Source organism: Asterias rubens, chromosome 19 (genome assembly GCF_902459465.1).
Source record: "Asterias rubens chromosome 19, eAstRub1.3, whole genome shotgun sequence".
Taxonomy (NCBI): domain Eukaryota; kingdom Metazoa; phylum Echinodermata; class Asteroidea; order Forcipulatida; family Asteriidae; genus Asterias; species Asterias rubens.
Genome location: NC_047080.1, coordinates 7,646,391 through 7,658,152, shown reverse-complemented (window position 1 = coordinate 7,658,152; position 11,762 = coordinate 7,646,391). Strand labels below are relative to the sequence as shown.

At 41.0% G+C, this 11,762-nt stretch overlaps 1 protein-coding gene across 1 annotated transcript; it reads left to right on the top strand.

The window, feature by feature from the left end:
• The first annotated feature begins 1,365 nt into the window (after positions 1–1,365).
• On the top strand, positions 1,366–5,678 carry LOC117303338. The gene is made up of 4 exons (XM_033787504.1): positions 1,366–2,484; positions 3,527–4,359; positions 4,955–4,988; positions 5,656–5,678. The coding sequence occupies exons 1-4, from the start codon at positions 2,286–2,288 to the stop codon at positions 5,676–5,678; spliced, it is 1,089 nt and encodes a 362-aa protein (XP_033643395.1). The 5' UTR covers positions 1,366–2,285.
• Positions 5,679–11,762: the final 6,084 nt, after the last annotated feature.

Here is an 11,762-nt window from a genome sequence, read left to right as displayed (position 1 = left end):
ATTTTGCAGTTTTTGTTTTTGTGTGTATTTTTTGATGGCATAGCCTTGGGCCCATGTCATTGATTTGGTAATTTGTCATCTGATTACCATCATTGTCAGTTAGATTTTAAAAGTACATGTATTTCTAACATTAACTGAATTAAAAAAAAAATTCTGAGAAAAGAAAATAACAAATTATCATAAATTGTTGAATCTTTTTCTCGGAAAGGTATGAAGAGTACATACGGATGGGTAAAGAATCTCAAGCAAGCCGGCAGCAGGGCATCACAGGATTTTTAACACCAGGCGCCGGTTCTTCAACAGGCACCACCCACACCCAGACTGTACAGGTGTACAATATCAAACATCCGCGTCAGAAAACGATCAACAATGCCATCATGAGAGACTTGATTGTTGGATGTTCAATGCCACTGTCCATCGTTGAGAACCTCCACTTTCGAAACTTCATGAAAGCGATAGAGCCAAGGTATTTCAAAACTATGCAGCATGTTTGTTTTACCAACCACATTGAACTGTGGTAATGTAGAAATCACAAATCTTTACTTTGACGCAAGCTCATCCAGGTGTCAATGTGTTTTGCACTCAAACGAATTAACGAAACTAATATTGAGGTTTGAATTTATTATTCTGACATACCATCATGCAAACTAAGTTGCCTAGAATATAATAGTTGGAACACGTGTTCATTTCACACTTTAAGCAAAAGTGATGCACTTTGTTGGCCAAAGTGTACATGTGTTGGGGGTATTTGTTTGCTTTTCCCGTTTTTGTGTGTTGAGTTAGGTGTTTTGTCAAAGTTTGTTTTGGGGGGGATGGTTTGTTGGGGTGTGGGTGTTGGGTTTTTGTTCGTTTGTTTTGTTTGCTAAGGTTTTTTTTAAAAGATAACAATCATAGTCAATATTACCATCATAGTCTTATGTTCCAATCCAGGTGAACTACTCACACCATCTGTGTTTGGACTAATTTTAGCCCAAACAAACCGAGAAGCGTCAAGTGGGCTCTGGGACAGCATTCGGATAATTTTATCGAATGTCTCCCTGGCAAGAAATTCCGGAAGGAGGATGGGTCGGTGCCAGAACAGCATCCCATCCATGTATACCGGGAGGTCATCCTGACACTTTCGGCTCCCAAGCAGTGGGTATTGGATGCATGCTGTGGGACAGGTGCGTTTCTGTGTGAACTTTTTAAAACCGAGATTTACATAATAAAAATGGTGTCTGTTGCAACGTTCACATATTTAAATGTCAGTACAGTTCTAGTTTGAAGTATATTCCAATGATACAGTGTTATCTTGAATAGGGGAATCAATGTGTGGTGAAGAGGTTTTTAACAAGTGGTTTAATCCCAACGAGGCCTGGTTCTTGGTAAGTTATCAAGAACCAGACCTCGGCGGGTTTAAACCACTAGTTGTAAACTAGATACGAAACACTACATTCATAAATGAAAACTACAAATTTTTGAATTCGAAATGTATTGCACAAATAACTTGAATTTACCCAAAGCTTAACTGAACAATTTTACTTGTAAACTGTGTAAAAAAATCATATGGTTTTAATTGAACGAAATGCACAATTTCTTTATCATTTTACTCAGGTACTGGACTAATTGCAAGTTTACAGGAGGGTCGTAATTGTGTTGCTGTCGACACCGATAAACACACTCTACAAGACCTTCAAATGCGATGCCATTCCCAGCTTACCTTCCCCAAAGGTAGAAAACATCCTCCAAGTCAAGAACCAAGAACCACATGCGGGCCATCAACTTCCACACCTTCAACTTCAACCGAATCCACCAAAGAGCTACCAACAGTTTCCGCTTCAGCTGATAACCAGGACGTCTGGGGTCTTTTAGACACAGTCCTTGAAAGTCCTTGAATTTCACTTTTCATTTTTCAAGGCCTTGAAAGTCCTTGAATTCCGAAAAAGGTCCTTGAAAGTCCTTGAATTTCAAAATGTGCTCCCCCAAAAAATTATTGATATTATATTTTAACCAAAATGGTAATAAAATGTGTTTTTTTGATTCCCTTTTTCCTTGTTTCAAAACCCGTTCCGATTCTAAAATCGTAAAGTGAAATTGCACATTTTTATTTTTATTACACAACGACCGGCACATATTGAGAGTCTGGTCCCTATCGCCCTCAACGGGTATCATCGCATAATTCGCATTAGCCAATAACAGACGGCCTTTTAACGATTTTTGGTTGAAGTTTTCATGACGCCATTTTGAGACGTGCATGGTTGTTCGTCTGTGTACGACTTCGGAAGTATTTTATTTTGCAAGATAAGATGCCGGGGAACTGTCATTTTCAGGATTCATGGCTACAACATGTTGATTACGGAGCATGGCTTCTCAAAGTAAGCGGTGATCGGTATTCAGCTAGGTGCAAAGTGTGCTTGTCAACTTTCAGCATAAAATGCATGGGCGAGTCGAGTCTGAAAAGTCACCAGAAAGGAACTAAACACAAGGATCGGGTGAAATCATCAGGTAGGAGTGCATTGAATTTTACATTTTGCTGTTATTGTTGCACGCTTGTATATAACGTGGTAAGCTTATTAAGAAATGAGTAATCTAAATCAGGGGTCGCGCTAGGCTGCATTTTAGCGTCCCGTAACGGAAGCACCTAAAATAAATTTTAAAAAGCAATTTCACGTATACAATTGCATCAAAAGCAAGAGGTTTCTGGGTCCCATGGGACGCAACAAAAACACCTTAGATGGGGGAATTGCGTGTACCATTTCCAATTATATGTCATTTTTAGTCAAAAGCTTTGAAAATCCCAAACAAAAAAACATAATATCTGATATATTTTCAATCAACAACACGATTTTCCGATCATGGGGGCAGCCATATTGTTTTGATTTTTGATTGTCTGATTTTGGACACTAGATGGCGCACTCCAGTTCGATTGATTATCAGGGGGTATGGGACCAAGGTCATTAAATTTTGTCATTTAATTTCTGAAAAGTTTTTGAATGGACAGGTGTAAACTTGGTGATTATAGTGGAAGATTATATCAATATAAAATTGTTGGACATGACCAGATCTACCATTGGCTGAAGCCAGGTTTCATTCGGATCTTCGTAATTATGCTAATGAGCTAATTTGCATATCTGGGTCAAATCTTTTATTTAGTTATAAATCTTGAAATAAATGAGTGATGTATGTCAAACCTGCATAGGTTGGACGGATATGGTCAGCATTATAAGCTGAGTAAGTTTCCTCTTGTTTACAGTTTTTCATAGTATGATAGTAAGCTTGTTTGCATATTTCACTAAAAACTTAAATTGACTGTAACTCCTTATTGCAATGATTAATGAAATAATTTATAGTTTATTGATTATACTTCTACCAATTAAAGATGGGTGATGAGCAGGGTTAAGGCTACCGTGTGTAAGTGTTGGGCACAATCATTTGCAGCTTTCTAAATTATGCTAATGAGCTCATTTGCATAATTATTTTGGTCAAATCATTAATTTAGCTTGATCTTGATATTTATTCAACTTTTAATTAGCCTCTTTTTCTGCAGGTGCAATGGTGAATATTCATAGTTTCTTCAAGTCTAAAGAAACTGGTGCAGGTACTGCAGAAACACCCTCAACATCCTCCTCCACGAGTGAAAGTGCTCCCTCAACATCATCTTCAAAGACTCAAGTTGTTCTACCATCATCCATTTCAAAGACTGGTAACCTCAAGGCAGAAATATTGTGGTGTTTGAAAGTGGTGGAAGACCATCAGTCTTTTAATTCCTGTATAGGAAATAATGAACTCTTCCAAAGGATGTTTCCTGATTCGTCAATTGCCAAAAACTTCCAGTTGTCGGCGTCAAAATGCAAGTACATGACAGTCTTTGGCTTGGGACCTTATGTACAAGACTTGGTACGTGCCCACATCAAGGAGAGCTCATATTATGTTATTTTATTTGATGAGAGCCTAAACCAGAAATTGCAGAGTAAGCAGATGGACTTTCTCATTAGAATCTGGCAAAATAATGAAGTCCACACCAGATATCTCATGTCGGTCTTCATAGGACATGGTACTGCTTTGCACCTCAAGGAAGAACTCACAAAGGTCCTTCGAACTTGTGGACTAAGTAAGTTGTTACAGATTTCAATGGATGGACCAAATGTGAATTGGCGCATGTATGAGGACTTTGGTACTGAATATAAAACTGAACTGAAGCAAAATGTACTAAACCTTGGATCATGTGGTTTGCACATTGTCAATGGCGCCTTTGTTACAGGAGCAGTAGCAGCAGATTGGGATGTAGAAAGTTTTCTGTCGTCATTGTTCTATCTCTTCAAAGATTCCCCAGCAAGAAGAGAAGACTTTCAGAAGAATACTGGCTGTATAGGGGAGTATGTATGGGGGACCCCCCGTGCACCCCCCCCCCCCCCAGAACTAACCCACACCTATGTTTTTGGGTGCCTTTTAGTGTCCTTAGACACAATTGAGATGTTAACAGTGAAAAAAAACCGATGATCTTGAGATATCCAAGATGGCGGCCAAAATTGCCGCCAAAATTAATCAAAATTGGAAAAAGTCATATATCAGCAAAATAATGTGATAAAAGAATAAATAAAATTGTAAGTTATGTGTTTGTTGCCCCTACGAATTCATTTCTGGTATCTATTTTTGGCTATCATGCTTAAAATTCAAGATGGCGGCCAACATTTTTGTCAAAAGTGGTCGAATACGGGAAAACTGTATGTATTCAGCAAAAAAATTAAGAAATGCATAAAGTATATTACCAGATTTATGTATTTAACCCTTGAAAATTTATATATGTCACTCTGACAAATTATATGGTCACCATCATGGTATTAAGCCTAAATACAGCTATTATAAAAAGGCCCCTTACCCAAACAAAACTTTATATTGCTGTGGCCAAAACAAAAGAGGGCGCTTTTTAGCAGCGGTAACTAATTGAAATAAATGTGCATTGTTTTTCATCCAGCTGAAAGATTGTCATAATTTTTATTCCACCAAAGGTATGTTTTCAGTTATTTTTATTGTCAGTTGTTTACTTAATGTTCATAGATTAAATATTACTACCTGTGTGAACTTTATTTTTAAAGATGTTTAAGGATTTTAAGGATTAGAAAGTTACTTAGATCTGTTGTTTAAAAGTTTGTGCATGAGGCCTATGCCTACTTGTGGTTTTGCAATACATCAGATTCATCAAATTACATTCACTCTGTCAATTGGCAGGTGGAGTTGTGGCTTTGATGCCTTAGATACTTGGTGTAGCTTGGTTTTAGGGAACTTGTTTGAGACAACCACATTCTATGCAAAAATGTGTGCTGTTGGCTTAGTTACAGTAGGGCCATACGCAAAGAAAGTTGCGTTTGTTAAGCAAGGCATAGACTTGCACTACTTATATCTTTTATACAAATCGAACAATTGAATATTACATGCCCTATGACATGTATGGAAATGTTCCTCTCGGTGATGAAATTACTTAAAGTGTACACTACATGCATGCCCATGATGCTAGGCATAGGGCTTAGGCCAGGCTGATAGGGAACGATGTTTCCATCATTTCATATTGTACTGAAGATTGTTTTAGTTTGCCCAGCCAAAACATTCGTCATTGTCCCCTGGGTTACTCTGGCTACAAAATTTACAATTGGGACACATATTGATGTCATATTTCAGGTGAAGTTCTGCCGAAAGTGTAGCGGATCGTGCACATGTAAACATGCCAAAGAAACGCAAGGAGTTTAGCCCACCCACCTCCAGACCAGCAGCAAAGAAGCGAGAATGTTGCATTATCCATACTCCTGGAATCAAGCATGGGCCTTTTACTGTCTTTTCAAGTGAACCGAATGAAAGACTTAAAGTACTTAATGTGCTTCATAATGTGCGTGATCATTGCATGGCTGAACCTGCCACATCAAAACACAGAATGCCACACGTTTGCTTAGGAATCCCTGATGAAATGAATGATGAGCAGGGGTACCACCGTGGCTGTTACCAACGGTTTACAGGTAACTTGAATCGGTTAACCAAGCATGATGATGAAGCACCATCTACTAGAGGAGAATCTACCACTCGAGGTCGACCAAAACGCAAACGAAGTACGGAACAGATTATATTCGAGCCTGATTGTATTTTTTGCAACAAGACAGGTAGAATTCACCTTAAAAGAGCAGGGGCTGACAGTACAGAGGGCACTGCTTCATTTGAAAGAGATGGTTGGCAGAATGTCTTAAAGCTAGCTGAACAGAACCATCACGAGTGGCTACTACGAAGAATCAGAGGTTTCGACTTGTTTGCATGTGAAGCAAAGTACCATCCGAAGTGCCGCAGACAGTATATTGCTGATCCGAAGTACTGGAGAAGTGGCAATCCTGGTGCTTCTACTGAACAGTCGGAATTGGAAGCTGCACATGACTACAGTTTTAGACATGTAGCACGGTATATTGACGAGACTCTTCTACACAGCCGCTAAGTTGTCACGCTGTCTTCACTCCGCCTGATGTATATTGCCAAGCTGGATGAGACCAGATTTGCAAATGCAAACTTTCGTTCAGATAGACTTAAACGTAAGCTCGAGAAGCATCCTATCTTAGGGCCCCAAACTTGTATTTACGAAGGTGCAACCACAAAACAGTAGCTGGCCTTTCTACTTGGTCTACAGTTTCAGCATCTCTGTTGATGAAGCAGTTACACAAGCATACCATTTAGCATCAAGGGATGCCATTAAAGACGTGGCTTTGCTTCTTCGGGGTGTGATAGAAAGAGCATTCAAAGAATCTAAAGATCTTCAATGGCCACCTTCCGCAAGTGCTCTAGAGGTGACGGATAACGTTATACCTGACGAATTGAAAAGGTTCTTGAGCTTGCATGGTCATCTCTGCCGTACCTACAGCTCCATCTAACCAGACAGAACGGGTGATATTTTCCTTTGGTCAGAACATTTGCAGGGCTGTTACAAATGGAGAATGGAAGCTTCCGAAGCACATCCTACTCTGCATGACTCTGCGCCATCTCTACCGATGCAGACAGCTAATTACACTCCTCAACAGACTAGGTCACTGTGAGAATTATCTGTTTTCTTTGGAGTTGGAGAATGCAGTTGCTGTCACTCTTGAGATGAAATCATCGGTCCTAACTCCACGAATTGTCAAATCACTGGGAAATATATTTTCCATTCTGAGTGGGACAACTTTAATCAGCTTCTCACTGGACTTCATGGTACATGGTAGGCCTGCCTTCAATACCTCAGCTGGTATCATGCTACAGGAAGCTGAAAAGTCTGATGAAACCTTACCAACACCACACACCAATCTCATTTCAATCCCCAGAACCAAAGAACGGACCGTCAAACTGAACGCACCTTCTCCTTTGCCAATTTTTCACATCTCAAACAGAAAAGGCCCTGATATGGCGTTGCCCAAAGTCCACCAGTCACATGCAAATATGGCTGCACTTTTGCAAGGATTGAAAGTATATCTCATCTGGGCATTCTGTCGTAAAGCAAGTAGTACTGACAAGCAACTGGTACCCGCTTTTGGGGGATTCATCTCTGCTACCGGGCATACTCCAAGTAAACTTACCACCATTGAGTTCTACCCCTCAATTACTGAGCCCATCACACAGTATAATGTCGTGAAGGAGTTGTTACGCCAATGTGAGAAAGCCACAAAAGAAGTTGGACAAAAATATACTATCACAACATTTGACCTTGGTGTGGTCATGAAAGCCATGCCAATCATATGGAACAGACCTGCAGAGTACAAGAATCGCATCATCCTCATTGGTACTTTCCATACTATCATGAACTACTTGAATATGCTGGGGCATAAGATGGCGGGCTCCGGATATTCTGAACTCATCATTGAGGCTAACCTCACCACTTCTGGTTTGAAAGGAGTTCTGAATGGAAAAGCCTACAGCAAGTCCCTCTGGTGCCTCAAGATAGTGAGTGAAGCCGTGGAACGGCTACTTCTTGCGGCTTACATTGCCCAGAGGGACGAATCTGCTCACAGCTCAGCAAATGCCAACGTTGTAGATGTTCTCATAAGACTATGCAATGAGGGACATCTTGCAGAAGCACTACAGGATGACACCATGAACGAGTACCTAGTGGATTACATGTCCTTCCACAAGAGAGTTAGGAATGTAGAACTAGGCAAGACAGGTATATTTTGGATGTCTTTCCTGGATCATGCTCGTCGGGTGTTCTTGCTACTATATGCTGTCAAGACCAATAACTTCAAATTGTACCACAAGTGCATGGGCGATATGGCTGATTTATTCTTTGCCTTTGGAGGTATGAATTACTCCAGATACCTCGTATGGTTTGATGTTTTCCTCAACAACATCAAAGTCAGCCATCCTGGTGCCACTCAGCTACTGGAAAAGGGAGCTATATCTGTTGCCCGCTCTCATATACCTGGTAATCGTTGTGCTGTCGATAAGACCATGGAAGAAACTTTCATGAAGTTTGCCAAGTCTCGATGTGGTGCTGGAGGAGCAGGGCTTACTGGAATCCTAGAGAACTATGGCGCATATCAGCGGTGGATTCGCACAACCTCAGAGCGTGCTAAGTATTACCAAGCCACTCTTGAGATGACTGGAATGAGTAATGACACAGATACATGTAGCTTCAAGTCTGACAAGCACCGTGAACAACTACCATCAGACGTGAAATGAAGTGAAGCTGCAGTACAACGAGCTATAGATGCTTTGCAGGGATTTCTCAATCCATTTGAAGTGGCTGATAGAGACCGCTTGTATATACTGTCATCCGGTAATCCAGTACCCCCTGATGTAGAGCATGATGTACTGAATGCTGAAGAGGCTGGTCGGTTGGAGAGAGAAAAATGTGTAAGTGAGAGGCTGCAAAAAGATGACACCACAGAGGGAAAAGACTTCTTTGATAGACTGAAGAAGCTAAAGCTACATGTGAAAAGCATGGAAAAGGTCAACAAGAAGGTGAAGCTGACAACTGCTCAAGGCAATGTCATCAAATACCAGGAGCAGGGAGATGTGGCATTCCAAATACTGGTCAAATCACAACTTCTGTCTCAGCCTGTTGACATTGAAGAGCTGATGACGTATTCGATCACTCCAGTACCTCACTGCTTGGGTACGCCGGATGGCTACATGGCAAAGACCAACAAGGCGGCATCAGTTCACTACGTTACCAACGATGTGCCTGAAGCTGAATTGCCTTCTGCAAGTTCTGGAGAAACCCTTTTCATTGAAGATGACAATGCCCACTTTCATACTTTGAAAGATCTCCCCCAACATTCAAGGACATTTGTCTTAAGTTGCTGGATCAGCTATCTTGCAAACCAGATGTAGTCTTATCCACTGATATGTATGTACAGGACTCCATCAAAAGTCAAGAGAGGCTACGTCGAGGAAGCAGTGCTAAAATAATCCTTGAAGGAATCAACACACGAAAGCCTGCAGACTTCAAAAAGTTCCTGCAAAATGATGAAAACAAAAAGCAATTAGGCAAGTTCATGCTCCGCATCTGGGGTTGTCCTGATGCAGCACGGCGATTAGATGGGAGAAAGGTCATATTAGTAGTTGAGGGTGTTTCCTTCCAACTATCATCATCAGATGGAAAATCTGTGCAACAAGAGGAAATCCCAGGTCTGAGGTCAAACCAAGAAGAGACCGACAGCCGTGTTGTCCTATACCTGCTTTAAGCCAAACAACACGGTTACAAGCAGGCTGTTGTACACAGTCCAGACAGTGATATCTTCTTCATCCTGATTGCATTATGCACAGAAACTGAGGCCCCTGATCATCTTATTCGATACCGGTAGTGGAGCGAATCGGAGACTGTTAAACATCAGTGATATCGCTGAAGACTTGGGGCATAAGTACTGTCAATCGCTACTTGGCATCTACTGCTTCACCGGCGAGGACTGTAACTGTGCCTTCAAGGGAAAGGGCAAAAAGACACCTTTGAAGAAGCTTGAGAAGAAGCCACGTTATCAAGAGTGTTTTGCCAAACTGGGTGATAGCTGGGAGGTAGATGCTAAGCTGGTGGCTGAACTTGAGGAATTTGTATGCTTCCTCTATGGATTCCCCAGGGTCAAGGAAGTTAACACAGTGAGGGCTCTCATGCTTAAGAAGATGGTTGGTGAGGGCATGACTATCAAGAGGTCATCTAAAGTCGATTTGTCCAAGCTTCCACCATGCAAGAAGTCGCTGGTACCTCACATCAAGCGTGCCAATTACAGGGCAGCGCAGTGGAAGAGGTCAGATGTGCCCATCCAGGAAATTCCATCTCCTACAGAACATGGTTGGACCCGATGCGGAGACTTCATTGAGCCAGTTTGGTCAGAAGGACCCATTTTGCCGTCCCGTCTTGAGGACATCTTGACTGAAGTTACTGGAGACGAAACTTCAGATGACGAAGACTCTGATATCGATGGAGAGGATGAATCGAATTGTTCTGGTCTTGACAACTATGACAGCGACTAATGAAACATGTATGTCATAATCAAAGTGGTACAAAAGTGCTAAACAAACTGTTTATCGGTTATACTTATGCTTTTATTTGAGATACCTCAAGACTAATTCCAGAATGGGCATATTTTCTTAAGTTTTGCCTTTTTTTCAAACTTGACCGTTTTTTTTCTGCCATTTTGGTAGCCATTTTGGAATTTTTGTGAATATGGTAGCAAAACAAAGTGCTAGAGGGTTAAAAACAGAAATTTATTTATTTTCACTGCCGAAATTTTTTTTTTTGCCAATTTACAATTTTTTCGCAAATTTGACCACTTTTGCCGGCCGCCATTTGAATTTGAAGCATGATAGCAAAAAATGGGTACCATAATTGAAAGTGTTAGGGTAAAAAACATACAATTAACATTTTTATTCATGTTTTTATTATTTTATTCGGCTGATATATGACTCTTTCAAATTTTGATTAACTTTGGCGGCCATATTGGCCGCCATCTTGGATATCTCAAGATCATCGTATTTTTTTCACTGTTAACATGTCAATTGTGTTTAAGGACCCTAAAAGGCACCCAAAAACATAATTGTGGGTTAGTTCTGGGGTGGGGTGCATGGGGGGTTCCCCATACATACTCAACTATTGGCGACTTCAAGAGAGGAAGAATAGCTGGTGAAGCTTCAAGGGATCAGTGAGCCATCATGGATCTAACTCATTCAGAGTCATGGGAGCATGCACAGGAGCATTCGGATCGCAAAGTGTTGTTCAGGGCTCCTCAAATCAGAATATACGCGTTTAGAAGTTACAGAACATTTTACGCTACAGCCTTCAAACGAATGCTTCAAGATCCACACAAAAAGCAAGCACAGGCGCAATGGAGCAGAATATGAGCTATGTACGCACCAACTGGATAGAAACAGAACTTTGGACACCATCTGTTTGGAGCGTTTACTTCAGATCGGTAAGGACCAAAAATGATGTAGAGAGGTGGCACCATCGCTTGAACAGGAAGGCCAAGAAGAGCAATCTGCCCCACTACATCTTATTGGTACTTCTCCACACAGAGTCACAATTCGTAGACATTCAAGTCAGGCTTGTGTAATGGGGTGAATTTGCAGCCCCCCCCCCCCTTTTTGTTTGTTACCCCTAGTTTACCTAGTTTAACTAGTTTACCCCTACAATCAAGGCGTATTGAGGAAGGGATGTCAAGGGGTCAGTGACCAAACCCAAGAAAGTAGTTTGGCACTTGGCTACTGGACACTGACAGAAGACGGATAGTGTAAGAATTAACCCTCCAAGTTTCTTCAAGAATCGTTCTATATTTTGTGCATATAAT

What these genes read in the sequence shown, in the direction of transcription:
- LOC117303338 (XM_033787504.1), top strand. Translation starts at nt 2,286, where the DNA reads ATGCCGGGGAACTGTCATTTTCAGGATTCATGGCTACAACATGTTGAT. An exon ending in GGATCGGGTGAAATCATCAG is followed by an intron (nt 2,485 to 3,526) that starts GTAGGAGTGCAT and finishes CTTTTTCTGCAG; the next exon opens with GTGCAATGGTGAATATTCAT. An exon ending in CTGGCTGTATAGGGGAGTAT is followed by an intron (nt 4,360 to 4,954) that starts GTATGGGGGACC and finishes TTTTTCATCCAG; the next exon opens with CTGAAAGATTGTCATAATTT.